Below are 26000 nucleotides of genomic sequence, written 5' to 3' on the forward strand. Positions count from 1 at the left end.
AATGGCCTCGTCTTTGGAGGGTAGGGTAGCGGCCCTTTGGAACATCAGAAGTCCCATTTCCATCTTCTCCTCACCTACCTCTTCCGGTCTTCCCCACCCCGACCCCACTTATTATTGTAAGATAAGAGCTGGCCAAATTTCCAAAAAAAAAAAAAAAAAAGGTTATATAGCGATATATTAACTTTCATTTTTTAAATAATTTTTCCATATATCACTTGTTATGATTTATAAATTGATAATGTAAATTAGAGGTAAGACCACCTTAAAATATTAGAATTTATTTAATCCAAAAAGTTTTGCTTAAACAAACTTATTTTTCAAAAATAAATCATTCTATGCGTTAGATTTTATGCCTTTTATCCTTCCCACACCATTCCATTATTTATACAGCATAAAACGAGGTAATTATAAAAAAATAACAAGGGTATTAAGGACATTTCATTCACAAACCTCAGAGCTTCACAATTCCCACGTTGAAACAGTGATGTCTGGGACCATCAACCAATGATCAGCCACCCTCGCTTAACCCCCGAACACATTACTGCGCCACCCTAGAGCTAGACCTGTCCCATATTTTTTGAAAACGCCCATAAAACCGGTCGAGCTTTAACCTCCCCGAAAAAGATGGCTCTGTGTTGCAGAAAAAGGCGCCGTCCGAGCCGACAGAAACCTGCGGACAACGCAGCCGAGAGCCGACAGCGATGCGCCGGCAGCCGCCGACTTGTCGCAGGGTCCGGAACGAAAGCGACGTTCAACTGTTCAAGTGTGGAGGGGCATGACGGGACACGTGTCGACAATCAAGTGGGTTGCAGTAGACACGTATACAGGAGCATGGAAAAAGGATTCCCGGGATTTGACAGATCATGCGAAATCCATTTTCCGGGGACAGCTTTGTCTCTGTGTCCAATCAGGGGCCCAGAAGTTGAGTGGTCCCTTGTCAAAAATGCCCTTTTAACTTTTTGACCTTTTTGTTGCAGAAGGGGGAGTTGTACAGGGGCTTACTTGTCCGAAAAGAAAGGGTGGGAAAATAATTAGAAAAAGGAATTTGATATACAATACTAATCACAGAACCGTCAAAATTAGCTTTCCCGAAATTGTACTTGGGAGTTTTCACGATCGAAGGTCTGACATTTACATACGAGTAAGTGAAAAAATTTAACTTATAGGATCAAAATAGTAATTCTCCTTTGGAGTGAAAAATGATGCTAGGACAGTTTACCATGGTGAGGACATTGGGGGAAAAAGTGAAGAATTGATGCAACATCATGCTATAATATCATTAATTGTTGTGATCTCCGATGCAAATATGGTAATTTGAGAACATAAAGATAAAATAATTATATACACTGTAGACTTTTATTAGATTTTTCAAACCATAAAATCATATACTGAATCTACATCTTTAACCATAAGCTCTCTCGCTCCACTTGATTTCTCATATTTTTATCCATCTCATATTATCTCTACAAGCTCATTTCTATCTCACGACTTTTTCCTCTCATGATCTAAAATATATATAAAGATATTTCCAACAATTTTTCTTATTCTATAAAAAAATCTAATATTATAATAATATATCAGAAAATGTTTTATACCATATTCTTTATAAAAATGAATCTTTACTAATTTGAAATTTGAGACGCTTTCCAACATTAATTAATATTAAACAACATTTATGGTTCATAACTTGACCATAAATGTAGATGAGTTTTGATGTTATAACACCATGTTCTACATGTTTTCCTAAAAATGCAAGCTAGCTTACAAGAACAAATTTCTCTTCACTAAATAAAGAAAATTTTCTCTTTATTAACAACGTCAATAATGATGAAGAATTATTGTCTTAGCTATCTCATCCAACTCAAATTGTTAGACATTTCGATTTTAATATTGTAATCTCTTATCAAATGCCTAAAAGTTGAAGTGATAGTAAGCCACACATAGTATACCTATCAAGTATAATTGTTTCAATCATATTTTTAAGAATTATTTAATTAAAAGATATGAAATAATCTTGATATGGTAAAAATAATGCTTCACATATTTCAACTTGAAAATTAATTCATTTTTTGTATAAATGGTCTTTGATATTTGGATTGTTAGAGTTATTTATTTGAGCTATTTATTTATTTACTATATTAAAATTATTATCTTTCTTTTTAAGAGTGAGGATAAGTTAGTCTTTTTATTTTCTTATTTTATTTTATTTTATTAGGTCTATTTAAACTCTATTTGCATTATACTTATTTTTAAGAAAGCTCATAATAAGAAACTGTATATTTTATTTTCTTCATTTTTTTCTTTCTTTCATTCTTTTTGGATTTCACATGGTACTAGAGCAAAATTGATTTTTAATGGAACTTTTGATTTATGATTGAAGAGAGTTTAGTCTCATATAGGAATGGCAATGGGGCGGGTTCGGGACGGGTCGCTCCCATCCCAACCCCGCCCCGTTTAGCAAAATCAATTCCCATCCCCGTCCCATTTAAAAAATTAAACGGGGCGGGGCGGGGCAGGGCGGGGCGGTTATGGGAATTTCCCATACCCGCCCCGCCCCGTTTAGCTTCTTTTTTTTTTTTTTTTTTTAATTACTTTAAAAAAATTTGTACTGAGTACATTTCCAAGTAAATTCACATTATTGTACTGAGTTCTTGGAGACACAAGCGAAGGGAACCCTGTTTGGGGTGGCACAGGACCCGCCTGAGCTCCTAACATACCAGAATTCGAACGCAAAAGTGAAGGGGGAACAGGTTGGGCTCCACCTATGGGAGTGGGTGGCCCGGATGGCACCATCTTTCCAAAATAACAATCTACAAACACTCACTCAAGTACACCACAAGATTCAAATAAACTTCCAGTTACACAACAAAGTGAGCAAAACCTGACATTTCCCTCATCCCATCAAGCAGTTTACACCCAAAATCAAGGCCAGAAACTCCAGAGTCCTTGTTGTGCACCAAAAGAAATGGGGAAGCTTTGTGCTTGAGCATACGGAGTTGGGCGTTACCAAACACAAGAGGAAAGCCAAACAAAACCAAAACCAAGCAACAAGCTTTGATTCTGAACATTCTAGAATTGGACTAGCTCAGCGATTTCTTCAGTGAACCGCTGTACAATTGATGAGTTTTTAGATCATGTAAAGCTTCAAACATTCTACAAAAGGGCAACCAATCAACGAATCGAACTCCTAATACAGAACAGGGGTTCAGAATCTCGATGGCCTGTCACTCCAAACCCTCACTAAAATCATCACAAAACGACTTCAATCGACTCCCAACACAAATCCAAATCTCTAAACCTCACAAACCCAACAAAGATAAGTTCTTTTTCACACCTCGCACCTCAAATTCCAATCTTTAAACCCCAAAAGATTTAGAGAAAATAAAAAAAGCAAACAAAAAAAAATTAACACTCAAAAATAGAAAATCAAACAAAAACCCAAAAGACAAGAACCTAAACACATCGATCGAACCCTAAATCGGCGATCCGGAGCTCCAAACGAGTAAGAGAAATTAATAGCATCTTGAAAAGCTGAGCCTAAAACGATGACGCTTGAGGACTTACCAGAGTTGAAATTGAACACTGAAAGTCTTCAGAAACTCCAAAGATTTCGATCGAAGACAGAAAAACTGATCAAAATTGGGAAAAACATGCAGCTGCTCTTCACTTTGCTGTTGGTTTACTTTATATGTAAACGGGGGCGGGACGGGGTGGGGCGGGACGGGGGAATACTCGAAGTCGCTCCAAACTCGCCCCGGGTTTTAAAAAAAATCTCATACCCGTCCCAAACCCGTTTAATACATTTTTATCCTATCCCATTAGGGGCGGGGCGGGGCGGGGCGGGTACCCGAAAAAACCCGCCCCGTTGCCATCCCTAGTCTCATACATTGTTATTGTAGTTGTTTTTGTTCGTCAATGACATATATCTTAGTTGGATGTTAAAAATGTCATTTTGAATAGTGATATTTAGGAATAAGTCTACATGGTCCCCCTTCTTAGTGTTTATATTAACCGAGGAAAAGTTTTCATGCTCAATAAATCTTTGTATGGTCCCAAACAAAAACCTCATACTCGGTTTGCAAAATTCTTTAATCTGGTTACTTCTCTTGGCTTTCGCCTCAGTTATCATGATCCTACCCAATTTATAAAATGCACTTTTGTTGGTTGTATTCTTCTTTCTCTTTATGTTGATGACATGATTATTACAAGTGATCATGTCAATGAGATTACAGTGTTGAAATCATATTTGGCTTCCCATTTTGAAAAGAATGATTTAGGCTTTCTACGATATTTTTTAGGTATTAAGGTAGTCTCTTCTCTGAAAGGTTACCTCCTCTCACAATCTAAGTACATGGTTGATATCTTCTATCGTGCTCACAACAATTAATACTCCTCTTAAGGTTAATGTTCAATATTATTCTTTGTTAGAATTGAGTCCTTAAAAGTAAGACATGATGTAATAAGGTTAAACTTAATTGTTCTCTAACCATCCATTTTATGCATTGACATTAATTTGAGCATTTAGTCTATATCTCTTATATTGTACATAAATTATGTACATTAGGAGTTGTATAGAGGATACGAGTCATAGATTCCTTGTAAGTAGATAAGTTGTTTGCAATCAATTCATGGATTTGGGTAATCTAATAGAGACTATAGTGCACCGCCTAATTGGAGGGATGACTTATCTTAGTTGTCGAGATGGGTTTTTTTATGGTGAATACACTAGTATATGTAATGCACACTGGACATGACCTATAGTGAAGCATAACGTAAGATTATCAATTGTCATAATTCACCAAATTACTATACTGCATAAACTCTTTAATGGAGATTGGTGGTAGCAAGTATTCTCAATAAAAGCATCATGATATCTCATAAAATTAAGACAATATGTCACATTGGGTGATTCAAAGGACATTTGATCATGAAATTTATGGTTGCAACAATTCTTTTAGTGAAATTTGACTTATGTTCCTTGGAGTTAAAGAATCTTAGTTAATCACATAATAAGTGAAATATGTAATTGAAGGATTAGAAAGGTAATCTTGATAGGTGATAGAAGTACTTTGTTAAATTATAGACATCAATTCATGGGGAGTCTGCATGCATTGGATTGTAGGTTACAAACCTGAGCTTCATCTCATTGTTATTTATATAGGGTACTAGAGTGTAGTTAATTCTTTATAATGAGATGTTGAATCAACTTTAAAATTGGATTTTGAGGGAGCCAATACTCCTATGGGTCCTAGTGGTCCTTGTTTTAAGCTCGTATACCATGTTGACATGGTTTATAAGAGTTAGATTGACTCTAGGTTTCCTCTTGTACAATTACACAAGGTTACACCAAGGATAGTGAACAAGGTATTTGAATTTAGCGAATTGATTAATTAGACAACCTTATTAGGTTAATTAATTAATTAGGACCCAAGTTGTACTAGATTAAGTGACTCAAGCCTTGATAGGCTTAAGTCACTTAAACCTGGTGAGAGAACCTTATAAATGCCCTTTAGGGGTTAGGGTTAGGATTTCCATGACTTTAGATAGTTGTCTTCGACCTCCAAAGAAAGAAAAAAAAGAAGTCTAGATTTCCACCATTCCAAAGCCTACAATTTGGAGTGTCAAAATCATGGTTCAAGTCATTGGACAAAAAATCTTGGGTAAACAAGACCTCTAAACTATTCAAGCACGTTCTTCACCATGAGGAATTAATCTAGGAACATCCAAACGTAAGTATAAGTACTATATCTTTAGATCTATAGTTAATAACGATTCATTACCATTTTATTATGCTACAATAGATTTAGAGATGTATAGAGATAGATGCATGCACCATACAAGATCTAAGAACAGGAAATGGATAAATTTAGGGTTCCCAACATTCTTCTAATGGTAACCCCTTGCCAGGCCCTACTTTATATTGTATTGTTGTTGGTAGCTTGGTCTATCTCACCATCACACATTCGAACATTGGTTATGTTATTCACATCGTTAATCAATTTGTTGTTTCTTCTACTATAGTTCATTATATTGCCGTTTTCTGTATTCTACAGTATCTTCAAGGCACTATATTTTAAAGTCTTTTACTTTTGTTCACTTCCTCTTAGAGTTGCATGCCTGTTCTAATGATAATTGGGCCAATGATCCCAAAGATTACAAGTCTACTACTGAATTTTATACATTTTTTGGGATTCTTTGATTTCTTGAAATAGTAAGAAATACATTATCATTTCTTAATCTTCCACAAAAGTTGAGTATCGTGCTATAACATCTACCACCAATGAGATAGTTTGGTTACATTGGTTACTTATCGATATAGGTATTTCTTTTTCTTATCTCACTCTGATGAATTATGACAACAAGAGTACGACTCAGATTGCTCACAACTTTGTTTTTTAGGAAAATACCAAGTATATTGAGATTGATTGTCACCTCACTCGTCATCCTATTCTCTTTTGTTCCTTTTTCCCTATAGATTGTAGACTTGTTTATTAAGTCACATATGCTTTTATGTCTTCTTACAATCGCATCATGAGTTTAGGAAGACATGATTGTTATTTATTTATTTATTTATTATTTCAAAATTATTTTCCAACATTTTAATACTTGAGTCATTTATTACCTATTAAAATCAAACCCATTCCAACATTTCAATGAGTTTAGACAATTATTTTTAATAATTGAGTTGAGTTTGAATTAAGTTTTTCCAATTCAAACTTAATTTAGGTTGGGTTTAGGGATAAAGATATAAACAACCCAACTCTAATTTGAACTTGATCTCGATTTAATATTTTTATAATATTTATAATTTATATTATCCTATATAATAATATTTATTTTACTTATTTAAAACATTAAGGACAAATATTAAATTATAATTATAGGATATAATATATATATATATATATATATATATATATATATATATATATATATATATATATATATATATATATATGTGTGTGTGTGTGTGTGTGTGTGTGTGTGTGAAACCAAGGTTTGGTTAATCTTGATTTTGATGATAACAAAACAAGGTTTAAAACTAATGATCATATTTCAAGTGTGATTAGGCAAGACGATTTCCAAAGTGGCAATCACAAAGACAAATCATGCCAAGGAGAAATCGTGAAGAAGAAGACCACCTCAAATGATACAAGAAAAACTAGGATTGAATGGTGCACTAAAGATATGCAAGTTTTGAAATAATGGTGTACTAAAAAATACTTTTCCAAGACTCAAATATAATCAAGAAAGATTTGGGAAGGTTAAGTTCATGAAACAATGAAGATTGTAGCCTTTTTATAGAAGAAAAAAGTCAAACTAGCCGTTGGGGGTTCGACCGGTCGAGTTAGGGATCGATCGATTGACTAGCCGTTAGCATTTAATGCTTGGCAAGTGACCGTTGTGCCTCAACCGGACCTCAATCGGACCTCGACCGGACCTCAACTGGTTGAGGTTCAACCTTGACCAGGAAGAGAAGGCCACTGGGAGAGAGAAAAACTTTTTAGCCTCCCTCAACCGATCTTCTACCGGACGAGCACAACCGATCGACTAGTTGAACCGGTTGAGCCATTTTTTGGCTCAACACCCAATCTTTTTCAACTTAAAACCTTTTAACACAAGTTTGAAAATCATTTAACACAAGGTTTTAGTTGAAAACATGAAATCATCCAATTCTTTAAGACATTTAAAACAATATTACTCTTGAATGATTTTGGTGCATAAATAAAGAATGAAATGCATGAAAGTCCTAGTGCACCAACAACCTTACAAAGAGATCTTATGAAGCTTGGATCTTGAAAAACTCTTCTCTTTGAGGTGGTCTTCTTCTTCATGATTTCTCTTTGGCATGATTTGTCTTTGTGATTGCCACTTTGGAAATCGTCTTGCCTAATCACACTTGAAATATGATCATTAGTTTTAAACCTTGTTTTGTTATCATCAAAATCAAGATTAACCAAACCTTGATTTCACACACACACACACACACACACACACACACACACACACACACACACACATATATATATATATAATCGAGATCAAGTTCGAATTAGAGTTGGGTTGTTTATATCTTTATCCCTAAACTCAACCTAAATTAAGTTCGAATTGGAAAAACTTAACTCAAACTCAACTTAATTATTAAAAATAATTGTCTAAACTCGTTGAAATGTTGGATTGGGTTTGATTTTAATAGGTAATAAATAACTTAAGTATTAAAATGTTGGAAAATAATTTTGAAATAATAAATAAATAACAATCATGTCTTCCTAAACTCATGATGCGACTGCAAGAAGACATAAAAGCAAGTGTGACTTAATAAACAAGCCTACAATCTATAGGGAAAAAGGAACAAAAGAGAATGGGATGACGAGTGAGGTGACAATCAATCTCAATATACTTGGTATTTTCCTAAAAAACAAAGTTGTGAGCAATCTGAGTCGTACTCTTGTTGTCATAATACATCGGAGTGAGACAAGAAAAAGAAATACCTATATTGATAAGTAACCAATGTAACCAAACTATCTCATTGGTGGTAGATGTTATAGCATGATACTCAACTTTTGTGGAAGATTAATAAATGATAATGTATTTCTTACTATTTCAAGAAATCAAAGAATCCCAAAAATGTATAAAATTCAGTAGTAGACTTGTAACCTTTGGGATCATTGGCCCAATTAACATTAGAACAGGCATGCAACTCTAAAGAGGAAGTGAACAAAAGTAAAAGACTTTAAAATATAGTGCCTTGAAGATACTGTAGAATACAAAGAACGACAATATAATGAACTATAGTAGAAGAAACAACAAATTGATTAACGATGTGAATAACATAACCAATGTCCGAATGTGTGATGGTGAGATAGACCAAGCTACCAACAACAATACAATATAAAGTAGAGTCAGACAAGGAGTTACCATTAGAAGAATATTGGGAACCCTAAATTTATCCATTTCCTGTCCTTAGATCTTGTATGGTGCATGCATCTATCTCTATACATCTCTAAATCTATTGTAGCATAATAAAATGGTAATGAATCGTTATTAACTATAGATCTAAAGATCTAGTACTCACACCTACGTTTGGATGTTCCTAGATTAATTCTTCACAGTGAAGAACATGCTTAAATAGTTTAGAGGTCTTGTTTACCCAAGATTTTTTGTCTGATGACTCAAACCATGATTTTGACACTCCAAATTGTAGGCTTTGGAATGGTGGAAATCTAGACTCTTTTTTTTTTTTTTCCTTTCTTTGGAGGTCGAAGACAACTATCTAAAGTGATGGAAATCCTAACCCTAACCCCTAAAGGGCATTTATAAGGTTCTCTCACCAGGTTTAAGTGACTTAAGCCTATCAAGGCTTGAGTCACTTAATCTAGTACAACTTGGGTCCTAATTAATTAATTAACCTAATAGGGTTGTCTAATTAATCAATTAGCTAAATCCAAAGACCTTGTTCACTATCCTTAGTGCAACCTTGTGTAATTGCTAAAACACCCTTATACACAAGAGGAAACCTAGAGTCAATCTAACTCTTATAAACCGTGTCAACATGGTATAAGAGCTTAAAACAAGGACCACTTGTAAATATGCAGTAATGACATCCATCCATGAGATGCAAATTCAATCTTTCTAAGACTGCTAAACAAATTAGATATCGAAATATGGTTGCGTCTATCACAAGAGAATATGTTTCCTTGTAGTCAATACTAGGTTTCTGTAGGAAACCTTGAGCTATGAGTCACATTTTATATCTCGTGATTTCATTTATATCTAACAAGTTTGACAACTTCAGGCATTTGGACTACAAGTCTTAATAATTCTCATTTTTCCAACGAGTCTAATTTTTTTGGGATGTATTATTTCCATTTTGGCCAGTCTTTTCTATGTTGACATTCATTCATAGTTTCTACTTTGGGATCCTCATCATTTCTTATAATGTCAATAACTATTTGGAAAGAAAATATATTGTCAATGACAAAAGTATTTCAATCCCATTTTTCTCTATAAATAAGTAAATAATTGAGATCTCATCAATATCAGGTACTCATATCTTTTTAGGAGCTAATTGTAAAATACATGCCTCTCACAGGGCTACTTGTTTAAATTGTGCCTCTTCAGGGGCTGCTTTGAGACTGATTAGTAATTTTAATAACTCACTTTCTATGCAACTTTTTCAAGAGTGCCACATTTCATATATATTTCCATGTGTTTACTTTTTCAGGGTCTGCCACGCTTCAAGCGTGCCTTAGACTTATTATTTAATTGTCATTTAAGGACATCAACTCATTATTTAATTGTCCTTTAGGGACATCAACTCATTATTAACTCATTATTTAATCATTCTTTAGGGACATCAAATCATTTTCAAGCATACTTTAGACTCATTATTAAATTGTTCTTCATGGACATCAACTCATTATTTAATTGTCCTTTAGGGACATCAACGCATTATTTAATTGTCCTTCAGGAACATCAATTCATACTGGAATATTATAGGTCAGTGAAAATGATTTTGTCACTTTCTTTGCATCAATGAAAATATTTGGTAGTTGATTTGCAAGTTATTGCTAATAAATAATCTTTTAAACTTTCAATTCACATTGATTAGTACAAGGATCAAGATAAGTCAAAGTCAATGCATTCCAAATAATTTCACATCGTTCTTTTGGAACTGGTTCTTCTCTCCCTAACGGCGAGAAAATTGTTTCGTTAAAATGATAATCTGCACAATATGGTATTCTATCTTTCAAGTGCATAGGTAGACTAGTTACTAAATAAAAACTTCCAGTTTTATAATATACACCCATACGACTTTTTACCCCAGTGGACCAAGTTGGTCTTACAAGATTCTTCTGGATCTAGCATCATATAAAGTGTTATTCACATAGTTGTTCATTAACAATTTTGTTTTGTATAACTTCTGGTTATACAAGAAAATTAGAAATTATATGCATAGCTTTTGGCTGTGAAACAATTGTTAATAAAAATTGTTTTTCATACTTCATGTTGTGAAAAATAAGTGAATACGAAATAAAAATTAAAAACCAATAATTTTCATAACTTTAAGTTATGATTATTTTGTCAAAACAAAAATATATGCAAATTTGTATATAGTTTCAGGCTATAGACTATTTTTTATGTAAATTTGTGCATAACTTTAAGTTATGAACTATTTATGTATAACATCTAGTTGCACAATATAATTAAAAGAAATTAAAGAAATTAAAAGTTAATATATTTCATAGCTTCAGGCTATGATTATTTTGTCAAAATTTAAATTTGTACAAAGCTACAGGCTATGATTTTTTTTTTAATGTAAATTTGTGCATAACTTCAGGTTATGAACTATTCATTGTGTAGATTTGTGCATAGCTTCAAGTTATGAACTATCCATTTTATAGCTTCTGGCTATATAATATTATTTTTTATAACTTCCAGTTATATTGTATAATTAAAAACAAATAATTATGAGTTATAAATATAGCTGCTGGCTATGTATTTGTAGTTTTGGATTTGTACATAGCTTCAAGCTATGAACTATTCATTATATAACTTTTGGGCATATAATGTTGTTTTATATAACTTCCAATTATATAATATAATTAAAAAATAAGTAGGGATCTTATGCATAACTTCCAATTATGTATTTGTAATTTTGTAATTTACTCCATAACATATGGTTATGAAGATTATGCATATTTTTCATAACTTCTAGTCATTAAATTTTTTTCTATATAACTTATAGTTATTAAATATTAAAATCTATAATTATATGAAATATGTTTCACATAGCTTCTAGTTATGAGATAAAGTAAATAAAAATTATAATAATACAATGCATACTATTCATATTTTATTCGAAGAGAATAATGATACATACTTATAAGAAATTTTGTAGATGGATTCTTTTATTTTTCTTTTCTACCTCAAATATTCTTCTCTTTTTCTATATACTTAGAGCGACGTGTAATAAGAAATTTTGTAGGCGGATAACATGGTGTAAAATAATAAAGTGAAAGGAGAAGAAAACAAAAAAGAGATATTAGAATGTAGGAAGATAACAAAATGAATTTTCATTAGAAGTATATCTCTTTTATAAGAGTCACAAAGAGATATACATCAATATGAATAATCATCTACAAGTTCTCATAATCTGATAAATTTTCATATTTTATAACAGTATTATAAATATTTACAATTTATTTTATGAAAAAATATATTTTATATATATTAAAAGATTGAAGAATGAAAAAAACCGATTAATATTTTTTTTTAAATTTAATATTATATATAATCAAAGCGAAACAAGATGAGACAAAGTCATACTCAAATCTGTCCTAAGGTTTAAAAAATTATCCATGCATCTCGGATTATAAAAATTAAAATAAAAAATCAAATTTATCTTGAATCCATTTATATTTATTCCAAACTCATTCCCTTAGGAATGAGGTAAAATAATTGCAACATTGTTGTCATTGCTTTAAACTATAAATAATAACGTTACCTTATTAATACTTATGTCATGCATGGGTTAGTCCGCTCTACCAAATTCTAAAATCAAAAAGCACCACAAAACTTTAATACAATTATCTATGTATAAATTTAAATAATTAAATCATTAGAGCAACCTACCATTCACAACGAATCCAAATCTCCTTCCTTCTGTTCCTGGTCCTGCAGCTAGACCTGAATTTTTAACTCAAACAGTAGGGGCAAGAAAGTTATACTAAACTCAATTTAACAAAACTAAATTTTAATCACTTGAAATTAACTTTGGTTACCAAAATACATTAATTTTTAATAATATTTTTAAAATAATCATTTTTTAAGATCAAATTAAAAGTTATCTTTTGAAATAATAAATTTTAGTTTGATTTTAAAAGTATTTTTTTAAAAAATAATTTTTAATTTGATTTTCTTTATTGTAAATTTGAAAATATTTTTTTAATTATTGTATTTTAGAAAGATATTTTCTAAAATTAATATATTTTCTCACAATCATGATGTGCAACCGATGTTTTTCAAAACTGAACCAATCGTTAAAATAGAAAAATTATCGATTTATGATTTAATGGTCGAAGTGGTTGAATTAGTGATATCATAAATATAATTTATATATTATATAAATTTAAATATATATAATTAATTTTTTTAATAATATTTTATTTTATTTTATTTATATTTGATATACCAAATTATATAATAGAAATAAATATAAATGTATTAAATTTTATTAAATAGTATATATATATAATTTTTAAATTCGAATACATATTTAAGGTGAAAAGAAAATTATATTATTTAATTGTATTAATATGTTTATATATTTTATTATTTTAAAATTTTAAAAATTATTATATTAATTAATTTATATCATTTTCATATTTATAATTTAATAGTTGTTATAAAAATAAATGTAAATATAAATATCTATATTTGTTTAATGGAGGGGCAGGGTCAAATCCCCCAGGGCAATCCTACATCCCCAATCCGAAGATTGTGGATTGTTTAGGGTGTATAAATGTATGGTCTGCAAGCCATGGGAAGATCAGTTGGGCCAATTGGGCCTAGTAGTTGATGGAAATGGGTTGTTTGTGATGAATTGCTATATGATTCCCCCTAAAGAAAATTTAAAAAACGAAGGGAAAAGACAAAAGTATCCAACTACTTTTCAGAAGTTTTGACTGATGCGCCGAAAGAAGACCACTTGTTTGGCATCGCATTAGTATGACATTCCGCAATGATGAACGGAGAGGAAAATTTTAAGGTTTTACGCGGGCGTAACGTATTGGGGACTGTAGGAAAGTCCCCTAGAGAGAGAGAGTAGAGCGAGAAACAGCAAAGCTGAGAGCGAAAAAAAATGGCCATGGCGGGTCTCTACCGGAGGGTCCTTCCCTCTCCTCCGGCCATCGATTTCGCTTCTTCCGAAGGGAAGGTCTCTTCCTTTCTTCTTCTCTTACTCCCTTTTATTATCATTGAAACTGTTTTTTTTTTTTTTTTTTTCATTTTTTGTTGATTTAGGGTTTGGTTGTTGGGGTTTTGGAGCTGGGAGACTGAATTCTTTGCGTTGATGAGATTGTTACTTGAATTATGAAATAATTATGTTAATGTATTTTTTTCTTTGAATGAAATGTTTGATCTTGATCGAGGGTATGGCCCTAGTGATGGTGTAAGTTGAACAGTGAGAAGGGGTTTGGATTTTGAGTGATGAAGCCGAAAAAGGTGGGAGCTTGAGGGTTTTTCTGAGCTGGGTGAAATGTTGGGAAAATGTGCATATCCGGTTGCCCAATTCAGTGTTTTGGTGCTACGATGGTTTTTTTTGAGTTTGAGAGTGGGTTTATGGCGTGCTTGGTCATCCCTTGGTTTTGCATTGTCCCATTTTGTACGCGTTTGTTGTTGTTTTTGGGGTTTTGGAGTTAGCTCACATCAGGTGATCGGTACCCTCCATCTACCAAAATGATTGGAAATGTTTTACCATGGGGGCTGGCCATGCCTGAAGTCGTACCTTAACTGTGAGGGGGGTTTATGCTTTATGTACAATTGCATCATTTTACTTGGGTCCAGTTCTGAAAAGGGGCTGGGAATTTGTAATTGTGCCTCTTTTGGCATGTTATATGACCATATAATACATACAGGATTAGAATTAGGGGTGTGATTGAGTGATGTCTGGATGTTGAAGGTCTGCATTCTGTTTTTCTGTATGTAGTTGTGTTTACAATTTCATCATGTTTATTGAGGGCACCATGGAAATGGCAGTGATAAACACAACTGATATGTTACACTTGAAATAGTGGCATTTTGTGAAATATTGATACGGATAAAGCAGCACAATTTTTAGGTTGGATGCAATTTTCTTTAGTGTCATTTAAGATGTGATGGGTTTATGACATGAAATGCTATGTGAGATACAATGGGTTTTCAGTGATCATGGGACATCCATACATACTGTCAGTGGTTGAATTTATTGTGAGGTAGCCATCTGCCTATCTCCTATTTCAGGCTATTTCTCAATATCACAAGGGTAGAAAGGAAGTATGTCTATGAATCATTTGTTTTAGTGCAATGCTTTTTTTAATAAACTTATTTATTCATTGTTTGTTTGCTTCTTTTTTTTTTCACATTTCTCTAAGGGTATTTTTTAATGGCTTAAATATTGAAGATTTTTATTGGTCATTAAGCTCTTCTATGTTATGGAATTGCAGCAACTTTTCATTGAAGCCATTCAAAGTGGAACCATGGAAGGTTTCTACAAGTTAATTTCCTACTTTCAGACACAATCAGAGCCTGCATATTGTGGATTGGCTACCCTTTCCATGGTCTTGAATGCCCTTGCCATTGATCCAGGAAGAAAATGGAAAGGTAACTTCTAATTACATTTGTTAGAAGTGGATGCTTGTTTCTAGTTGTTTCTTCTGTTAAGACAAAACTCTTAAGATTCGTTGTCTCTTCCTTGAACTCAAGCCCTTATTTGATTTTAAGAAAAGTTTCAAGAGAACTCAAACCATAACAGTTAGCAAGTAATTGAATAAGAATCATGTGAACCTGTACTTAAACAGTTATACAGCACCTCATAGATTTTCAATTTTATTGGAGCTGATGTAATCATTTAAGCAGGGCCTTTGCTTATGATTGTGTAAGATGTGATGCTTCATATCTTTTAAATATGACACCAATCCACACATCATTTAGTGAATTTTCTCATTTTTTTTGGTTAATTATTTCTAGTTTTAGTATAAGTTTAGAATGATTTTGTGGTTTTAATAATTAGCATCTGTTGCTTATTGGATGTTAATAACTCAACCATATTAATAAAGGTCCAATTTGCATAATTGATCACTGTTAATTTTCCAATTGGAATATAAGAGGCCCATTTCATCAAATACAAGGCTTATTTCTCCTGTTATAACATCATATGAAACTCCTAGGTTTGAATTTATGTATCTATTTGTCCTTTTGATACATGGCTTCTTGAATATGGTTTTATAGTTTTTATTCTTTAAGTGCATGCATCATATGGTTGCCACAGTTTTTGCCCCTCTTAATTTTTTGTGGTGCCCTTAGGTGTATGTTGTATACTTTCTGTGTACTTTGGGATGCTCTGTTGGCGTTGCCTTTTTTATAATACTCTTTTGCTTTACCTATCCAAAAACATAAAAAAGACTGTTGCCACAATGTTTCTTACAGGACCTTGGAGATGGTTTGATGAAACTATGCTCGACTGCTGTGAACCTTTGGAAAAAGTTAAAGCTGATGGTATCTCATTTGGGAAGCTTGTCTGTTTGGCTCACTGTGCTGGGGCAAAGGTTGATGCTTTTCGGACAAATCAAAGCACCATTGAAGAATTTCGTAAGTATGTGATGGCGTGTTCCACTTCTGATGATTGTCATGTGATTTCATCATATCACAGAGGAACTTTCAAACAGGTATTATCAAGTTACAACTTGTTTGTTTTACCTTTGCATAATTATTTTTTGATGGTTTTTTATAGACTCGCTCTTTTGTAGAATTGTATGTAATATTTTAGTATCATTTTCTACACAAATGGAATATTATACTGAAATTTTGACCAGGATCACAATATTTATATGTTGGTTGTTCTCTTTATTTCCTATTAGAGAACAGGAAATTCTGAACTAGATTATGCATTGTTGACATTTTCTTTTGATTGGAAAACACAAAACTATGATAAAAAGTGCCTAACAGAAAGAGGGCACACCCTATACACAGGGGCTTATGCATTGTTGACATTTATGCTGTATGAATTCAAAAGAGTGTTATAATATTGTTTATAACCTTTAAAACATTGTGATACTATATGAGGAAGTATTAGATAAATTAGGCATCGGATGGAGGTAAGGTTAGCAAGTTTCTTGATTGAGCTTTCTGCCAATTTGAACCAATAAATAATTTATTGAAAGAGTAAAGAAAAAAATATGTACTGCAGGCATATTTTCATTGGGCTTTTGGCTTAGTGTTTTGTTTTTTTTTTCTTTTTCTTTTTTGTTCTTGGAAATGTAATATTTGCTTTGCCTTTTGGAGAAACATGAGTTCAAATACTTAAGGAATTTATAAGCATCCTTCTTGTATGTGTGGCTTCTTGAGGGTTTTTTAACACACACACAAAAAGATCTTATTGGACATCAGTAGAAGATTAGATGAATAGTTGATTAGGCCTATTGAGTAAAAAGTTTCTTAAAAATGCTAGAAATGTCTTCAAATAAAATTTGTATATTTCTTTTTAGCTGGAGACACATGCACACACACGGAGGAGCATAGGGTACTTGGATGATGGTTTAGTGATGGTGACTTTGGACTAGAATACTTAAAATGAGCTTAGAGTTCAAGAGAGCAACATGGATCTAAAATGTAGTATAACTACCTGGATCATCCACCGACAAGAAGGATCTTTGAATGCTTCAAAAATTGAGCTTCAGGTCATCTGTTCCATTTCTGGCTTCCCAATTGCTTCAAATGTCTTCCAAGTGATTATTTGGCCTGTATTGTTTTTTGATGATATTAATTTCTTGGCCTGATCCAGATCAAGTTGATTATATTGTTATAGAGTTGAATCTGTGTTAATAAATTAGGGTCCATCATCTGTATTTCTGTGTACTACTCAGTCGTTGAAATAGCTATAGAATGTTGTTCAGATCCTTCCTCATGTGCTTAAAATGCTGATAGGAGAGTCAACTAAACTTTTATTGCAGACGGGAACTGGTCATTTTTCACCTATTGGTGGTTATCATGCTGGAAGGGACATGGCGCTTATTTTGGATGTTGCACGCTTTAAGTACCCTCCTCACTGGGTTCCACTCCCACTTCTTTGGGAAGCCATGGATAATATTGATGAAACAACCGGGCATCGTAGAGGGTGGGTATTTATTTAAGCTTTCTTCTGTGAAATATTTTAATTTACTGTATCACAATGGTACAAGAATATGTATTCTGGAAGCACTGTATCCAGCTAGGGAATTCCTCCCCAAAGAAACTGTGTTGATTGAATTTGCTGTCTATTTTTCAACTGATGTTCATTATCCTCTAAATTTTATCTCCCTGGTTGATGATTAGCATTAAGACTGCATGAATACACACTCAAAAGCACTTGATTACACAAACTAGAATTTGTAGGAGTTCATTGTAGAGCAACATGCCACAATGATTGTGATGCCGAATGCTGATGCACATAAGCAGTGATTGGAGATCAGCACTTTTTTGATAGATAGTACAACTATTGAAGTCTCAAAATTATCTCAAAAAGAACATGTTGCTGTTTTAATGTGCAATTGGCAATATTATATTTCAGCCAAGGCATTTAGCAATTAAATAGTCTGGCTGTCCAAATGAACAACTGCATGTGACTCTTTTCTCTCACATATATTGTGCTCTTTGAGTCCCTTTCCAGTGGATTTGCTTTCTTGGTTCTCATGATAGAGGTCAATTTTGATTCTCTTAAATTTGCTTCTGTCTGCTTCTCATGTTTGATCATTTCTTCCAGGTTCATGCTTATATCTAGGCCACAAAGAGCGCCAGCGCTGCTTTATACCTTGGTATGGTCCTAATTGGTGGTATGCAAGGATAAAAATATCGGTTTTTATGAAAGTATCGGTCGTTGAAATTTTACAAATATATCGGGAAATATCGATTGAAATTTTAACAAAAAATATTAATATAATGAAAATTGATCAAAACTCTTAAAAGTATTGGAAAAAACACTAAAGATGAAAGAAACAAATAATATACATTAAAATTGTTTTGTTGAAAAAATTGATATATACAAAAGATAATATACATATTTTAAATTTATTTATAAATTTATATGTTTCATATATATATATGAATTATAGAACATCTAACATTAAAAGTGGGGTAGCCTGGTTAGCAAGGTGAATCTTTTCAATGGAAGTGGTTACAGGTTCAATTCCCCGCTCCCTTAAAAATTTTGGAGCCTTTTGAGCTTTGATCTTGATGTTGAGTCGTTGACCACTGATTTATCTAATCATATTGGGAAATATTGGAATTTATCCAAAAAAAATCCCTATATATTGGGAAATAATCCTAAAAATCAGATGGGAGATATTTCCTTTCTCAAAAATCTTTCCAGTTCCATGGATATCCAATATTTCCCTGAAATTTTGGTGAAAAATCGGGATATTTTTGTCCATGGTGGTATTACAATGTCAAACTTTGCAAAGGCACACACACAGACACTTAATATGGATGTCTAATTATTTATATTGTCCTCATTAATCAGTTCCCATGAGGTAGAAATTAAACCTTTAGGCATGAAATTGCTGGTCTTCCTGTGAAAATAGTCTAGGGACTGATGAAGATAAGATGAGAATTATCAATGAATGTATCTGGTTGGAGCTTACATGTATTAATGAATGTATTTGTTTCACACCTGCATATGCCTCAATTGTTGAGCTATCATGTAGTACGTGTGACTGGTACATTCTTCATCCTTGCATATGATTTATAGGCTCAGTCATCTCAAATCGTGAACAGCTCATGACAATTATATTGATAAAGGATATATCATGGAACTTTCTGCAGAGCTGTAAACATGAGAGTTGGGTCAGTACCGCTAAGTATTTAATGGATGATGTTCCCGTTCTCTTAAGGTCAGATGATGTGAAAGATGTTGATAAAGTTCTCAATGTCGTTTTTACATCTCTCCCTTCAAAGTTCGGGGAGTTCATCAAGTGGGTTGCAGAAGTTCGGAGACAAGAGGATGGTGGTCAAAATCTAAGCCAAGAGGAGAAAGGAAGGCTTGCTTTCAAGGTTTTTGTACATTTTTTTATGTCTATTTCTGTTTCCTCTTTAGCTCATAGTGAGCCAGATATTTATTATTTACGCTTCAAAAATCCAGAGCTTAAATTTTTGTATCTGACAGGCAGAGGTTTTGAATCAAGTACAGGAGGTTGGCCTTTTTAAACATGTAACAAAGTATTTATCTTCAGCAAATTCATGTTGCACAAAGCCACCATTTTCAGGCCATAAGGACAATTTGCCTGACATTGCGGCAAGTGTCTGTTGCCAAGGGGCAGAGTTTTTGGCTGGGAAGTATGTATCCTCTAATGGGTTTTGCTGTAGAGAAACTTGTGTGAAATGCTTTAAAACCAATGGTGATAAGCCCATTACGGTTGTCTCTGGGACAGTGGTTAATGGTAACAGTGAGCAAGGGGTTGATGTGCTGGTTCCTTCATTTCCAACAAAAGTGGGTTGCTGTGGCTCTGGAAGTAATTGCACCGGAATGCACCCTGCAGGTGATGATGTTTTAACAGCACTTTTGTTAGCCTTGCCTATAGACACATGGACTGGTATCAAAGACGAGAAGCTGCTGCAGGAAATGTATAGACTTGTTTCAACTGAAAATCTTCCCACTTTGCTTCAAGAAGAGGTATGGTTTACTTTCTTTGTTATTCTTGCAATTTGTTGCAGTATTTGTCCAGAAAAAATAAGAGTGCAGATTGTTTTTATTCCAAGCATCAGTCTTGAGACATTGAAAAATTAAGCATATCTTTCATATTGACAGAAAGCCAAATCTGAATCTATAGATGGGCATACAAATCAAGTAAAAATTAGTTTCTCCTTGAAGTATGGCAATGCATATTGATCTGTTAATACATTATGGATCACATGTGGCAATGTCTTATAATATGTAGCTGCTAAATGCTATTCTTGATCTGACCTATACTTGGTGGATTTTTCATATTCAAAACATCTTTATGGCAGGTTTTGCACTTGCGGGGTCAGCTTCTTGTTCTCAAGAGATGCCAAGATAATAAGGTTGATGACGAACTTGCTGCACCTCTCCTTTAGCATCCTGTGTCATTTTATAGTCTATTTATTCTGATACTATAAGCATAGAGCATACTCTATCGTCCAAGAATCGAGTATGTATAATGTTCTAAGTGGCAAAATATTTTATACATACACTGCAGAAATGCTATTGATTGCCCTTTTTAGATTACACTTAGAGAAGCAAGAGGTGTCTCTGTCAGGTTTATCAAGAAATAAGAGGTGTCCCTCAAAGGTCGAATCTACAAGGAACCAGGAGTTGTCTCCCACAGATAAGGAACCAGTACATGCTAACATATTGGAAGAGGAACTGCCTTTGATGTTATACATCAGCTCAACTACAAACTTCATGTCTGGTCCGAGGGTTAAAGCTTCTGGATTATTAAGCCTATGGGCTATGGCTCGCTCACAATTAGGTTTGTGGAAGGAGATATTTGTTAATACAGTGCATATATTTTATCAGATTAACACTCATGTTGGTTCTTCATACTCTTCTCTTAGTTGTTGGGACTTCCCAATGTAAGTTTTTTTTCCTAGTCGGGTATGAGAATATTTTTATGTTTTAGTAATTTTGACGCAGTTTGAGGCAAGAGGTAAATCTGTTTATCTCCTTCCCTGACAGCAACTCTGAAAACAGAAATATGAGGCTGAGAAGAAGAGAAAGCCATTAGAGAAGCCTCTTTTCTCAGTGGACTGGATGCCCAGATAAATGAAGAAGCTAAAACCCAAAAGACCCAGAAGGGTTTTAGAGGGAGAGGGAGCTAATAGGGAATGAAAGAGCAGAGGAGTCTGGGGAAGTGGGGGCAGTATGGCTGAAAGAGTGAAACAAAAGATTTTTGGGAGAATTACCCTTAAGGGTAGGCTGAGGAAAAAAATTACTGAAAAGGGTGAATAGATTTGATAATTCTTATGAAGGCCTTATATTTTTATTAGACCAATTTACCCTGATTTCTCAAGTCCATTTACCTATTGAAAAATACATCTTCTTTCTTGACAATCATAAAATATAAGTACAATACAAATGCAATATAGTTACAATGAAAAAATATTAACATTACAATACATTACAATATACTAAAATGACAAATTATTGAATTCGTTTTTTTTACTAAATTAGTATTTCTAGGCTATCATGTTATATTCCTATCATAAAGCATCCTTGCAAACCAAAATTATAAAAAGACAATAAAAATACACTATTATAATTTCAATACATAAAGTTATTCATGGTAATCCAATGATGTATAAAAAAAAATCTATAAAATTAATTTTTTATATAAAAATATAAATGTACAATAAAAATATACTACGATTACAATATAAATACAATAACATTACGATACATTACAATAAGGTAAAATTTTGAAAATTTCAAATTTCTTATGAAACTGGGCAGTTGTCTAATATACATGTCTAATATACAACAAATATTGTTCTTTATTATATAAAATATATTTCAATTAATTATAATTTTTAGTTTTCAATGAAAATCCAAATATGTTAATAAATACCCAAATAAGCATGAAACAATTGAGAAAATTTTTTATTCTGCCATGCCAAACAAGTCTCAACAACAAAATTAAAGTGCAAACATTTTCAATGGAAATCAATAATAATCATATCAAACAACCCACCCGGAAAATAAATTAAAAATAAAAACACATCTTCAATATGACCAAAATAATATAAAAAAATTCAAAAAAAAAATTTTAATAACATTTTACACAAAAAAAAATGTAATTTCTTTCTCAAAACCTCCTTCAATATTTCAGATCTACATTGTTAAAATTATTAATAGTTCTTTCCTTCAATCCAAATTTTAAATTATTTATTTATTTGCATAAACTAACGTATTTTTGTTTTTTTGGCATTTTTTTTTAAAAAAAATCTTACCTTTAATGGATTTCTTGCTAGATTCACACAAAAATACAAGCTTTGTGGAGACGGTTCAGATCATAACCTGAAGTGCTGGAGTTTTTTCTTCTTTCCCTTTTCTTCTTCAATACCGATAAGCTACAGTTGGATTAAAATAAGATTTTTTTTGTGCATTTTTTTTTAAAAAAAAATCTTACCTTTAATGGATTTCTTGCTAGATGACACAAAAATACAAGCTTTATGGAGATAGTTCAGATCATAACCTGAAGTGCTGGAATTTTCTCCTCTTTCCCTTTTCTTCTTCAACACCGATAAGCTACAGTTGGGTTAAAAGAAGATTTTTTTTGTTTGCTGGCTTTTCACTTGTTAAGGGTAGTCTTGGCATTTAAACAAAATAAAGCCTTTGAAAGAATTATCATAATTCCACCCTACCCTTCATAAGAATTATTAAAGATACCCACCCTTTTCGGTCATATGTTTTCCCAGCCCACCCTTAACAGGAATTCTCCCTTCTTTTTTCGGTTCTTCGTGTTCATGTAAGTATGTAACCGATTTGCAAGCTGCAATAGGAAATATAAGAATTGAAAGTAGTAAGCATAATCAAACTTTTTCACATTATAAAGCATGACATTTCTTTAAGGCTATGTTTGGTTCTCGGAAAATATAAATGAAAAAAAATAAAGAGGAAAAGTAAAAGAAAAGAAAAAGTGAAGAAAAATAAAAAATAGAATTAAAGATGATAAATTATTTTTATTTATTACTTTAAACTCATTTTATTTATTTTAAGTCATCAATATAAAAATTAAATAATTTTAAAATGTATAAGCTTTTAACTATTTTTAATTATATTTAATTTTATTTGAAGTATTTTATAGGACAACCAAACATGAGAAAATCATTTTCCTTATCATTTTTTTCTTTTCAAACCAAACATGACTTTAATGTTTACCATGATAAAAGCCACAAATTCAAAATTTTTGTAAACTAAAATGCATGTAGAGGAAAATATGAATTACATCCAAAATTCTTTATAAATCTTTCATGAAATGATTAATTTTGTTCATATTCCCTAAGGTTTCAACTATTTAACCGTTAGGTTTGAAATTTCATTAAATGTCTTCTTCGTCCTTTTCATTAAGGGAGATGCATGATAAAATTACATGTCTATAAAAACTAAAAATGTACTTAGTCAAAACCTCGAGAATTAACCCTTCATAAAATAACATCCCAGCAGGTAATGCTAAAATCTATTTGAATAAATCATTAAATGATATATATATATAGTTATGTATATTTATTGCCTTCGTTGTAGTGCTGAGACAAAAACAAGGCACCACATATCTTTTCCGGCAACACTAGCTAATTGAGAGTGGAGACCATGATGAAGCAAGAAAACCCCTTTCTCAAAAATGTATTTATGCTTCCACATACATTATTCAATTTTATAATAAATATTTTGCGATTATACTAGGCATATACAATACTTGAAATATTAGTATTTTACAAATAAATTTATTATTTAAGATTAGTGAAATATTATATTAGTTAAAATTAAAGGTTAAATATGTTGATTTCATCATTTTAAATTAATTGTAAATTAACTTTATCAAACAATATTAAGTAAAAAAATAAGAAATAAATTTAACTAAAAAATAATTTAATTTAAAATTAATTTAAATCATTAAAGAATAAGTATCAAGATCCAACATCCACTTTATTTTATACTTTTAATGCTTTTGAAAATGAATTAGATGGCTGCAACTTTTGGAATCTACTCTAGCTTCCCAATAGTCAATTTGTGTATAAAATTTTTCAAAGACATTAATCTAGATAAATAAATTATTGAATTAATCTAATGATTTATAAAGAAAACCAAGTTTGCTTAATTATAAACACCATTCAAAGTAACTTTTCAATTAAATAAATTCCAATATTTTAACAGTCTTATTCCTAACTATGCCTATGGAATATAACTTTTTTATTTTTTTTAGTGAATGGTTGGAAAAGAGGTATGCGAGCAGAAGATTGAAAGGGGACATTTTCCCAAGTCCCAAAGGCCACTGCCCTTCAAAGAGAAGACAATTTTGGTGAGTGAGCTAAAAACTGGGAGGAGAAGCAAGCAATGAAAGCGGAAAGGAAAAAACAAAATCAACTCATGCTTCATCCATTGTGCACTAAAAAATCTTGGGAGAATTCCTGTTAAGGGTGGGCTGGGAAAACATATGACCGAAAAGGGTGGGTATTTTTAATAATTCTTATGAAGGGTAGGGTGGAATTATGATAATTCTTTCAAAGGCTTTATTTTGTTTAAATGCCAAGACTACCCTTAACAAGTGAAAAGCCAAACAAAAAAAATCTTCTTTTAACCCAGCTGTAGCTTATCGGTGTTGAAGAAGAAAAGGGAAAGAGGAGAAAATTCCAGCACTTCAGGTTATGATCTGAACTATCTCCACAAAGCTTGTATTTTTGTGTCATCTAGCAAGAAATCCATTAAAGGTAAGATTTTTTTTTTTAAAAAAATGCACAAAAAAAAAATCTTATTTTAACCTAACTGTAGCTTATCGGTATTGAAGAAGAAAAGGGAAAGAAGAAAAAACTCTAGCACTTCAGGTTATGATCTGAACCGTCTCCACAAAGCTTGTATTTTTGTGTGAATCTAGTAAGAAATCCATTAAAGGTAAGATTTTTTTTAAAAAAAATGCCAAAAAAACAAAAATACGTTAGTTTATGCAAATAAATAAATAATTTAAAATTTGGATTGAAGGAAAGAACTATTAATAATTTTAACAATGTAGATCTGAAATATTGAAGGAGGTTTTGAGAAAGAAATTACATTTTTTTTTTGTGTAAAATGTTATTAATTTTTTTTTTTGAATTTTTTTATATTATTTTGGTCATATTGAAGATGTGTTTTTATTTTTAATTTATTTTCCGGGTGGGTTGTTTGATATGATTATTATTGATTTCCATTGAAAATGTTTGCACTTTAATTTTGTTGTTGAGACTTGTTTGACATGGCAGAATAAAAAATTTTCTCAATTGTTTCATGCTTATTTGGGTATTCATTAACATATTTGGATTTTCATTGAAAACTAAAAATTATAATTAATTGAAATATTTTATATAATAAAGAACAATATTTGTTGTATATTAGATATGTATATTAGACAACTGCCCAGTTTCATAAGAAATTTGAAATTTTCAAAATTTTACCTTATTGTAATGTATCGTAATGTTATTGTATTTATATTGTAATCGTAGTGTATTTTTATTGTACATTTATATTTTTATATAAAAAATTAATTTTATAGATTTTTTTT

General features: G+C 32.0%; 1 protein-coding gene across 3 annotated transcripts; it reads left to right on the forward strand.

Annotated features, from left to right (window-relative positions):
* The first annotated feature begins 13667 nt into the window (after nt 1-13667).
* LOC100266944 (glutathione gamma-glutamylcysteinyltransferase 1) lies at nt 13668-21292 on the forward strand. Of its 3 annotated transcripts, none has more exons than XM_059737972.1 (9): nt 13668-13939; nt 15207-15363; nt 16189-16427; nt 17712-17875; nt 18500-18551; nt 19558-19785; nt 19898-20404; nt 20740-20793; nt 20949-21292. In XM_059737972.1, the coding sequence occupies exons 1-9, from the start codon at nt 13865-13867 to the stop codon at nt 20958-20960; spliced, it is 1488 nt and encodes a 495-aa protein (XP_059593955.1). In that variant the 5' UTR covers nt 13668-13864; the 3' UTR covers nt 20961-21292. The 3 variants fall into 3 exon arrangements, with proteins under 3 accessions (XP_059593955.1, XP_059593953.1, XP_059593954.1); XM_059737970.1 differs by having other exon boundaries at nt 21009-21292; XM_059737971.1 differs by having other exon boundaries at nt 20740-21292.
* The last annotated feature ends 4708 nt before the right edge of the window (nt 21293-26000 follow it).

This window comes from Vitis vinifera, chromosome 7 (assembly GCF_030704535.1).
Source record: "Vitis vinifera cultivar Pinot Noir 40024 chromosome 7, ASM3070453v1".
In the NCBI taxonomy this organism is placed as follows: domain Eukaryota; kingdom Viridiplantae; phylum Streptophyta; class Magnoliopsida; order Vitales; family Vitaceae; genus Vitis; species Vitis vinifera.

Coding starts and splice junctions, on each gene's coding strand:
- LOC100266944 (XM_059737970.1), top strand. CDS start 13,865: ATGGCCATGGCGGGTCTCTACCGGAGGGTCCTTCCCTCTCCTCCGGCC. Junction 16,428..17,711: donor ACAGAGGAACTTTCAAACAG/GTATTATCAAGT, acceptor CTTTTATTGCAG/ACGGGAACTGGTCATTTTTC. Junction 17,876..18,499: donor ACAACCGGGCATCGTAGAGG/GTGGGTATTTAT, acceptor CATTTCTTCCAG/GTTCATGCTTATATCTAGGC.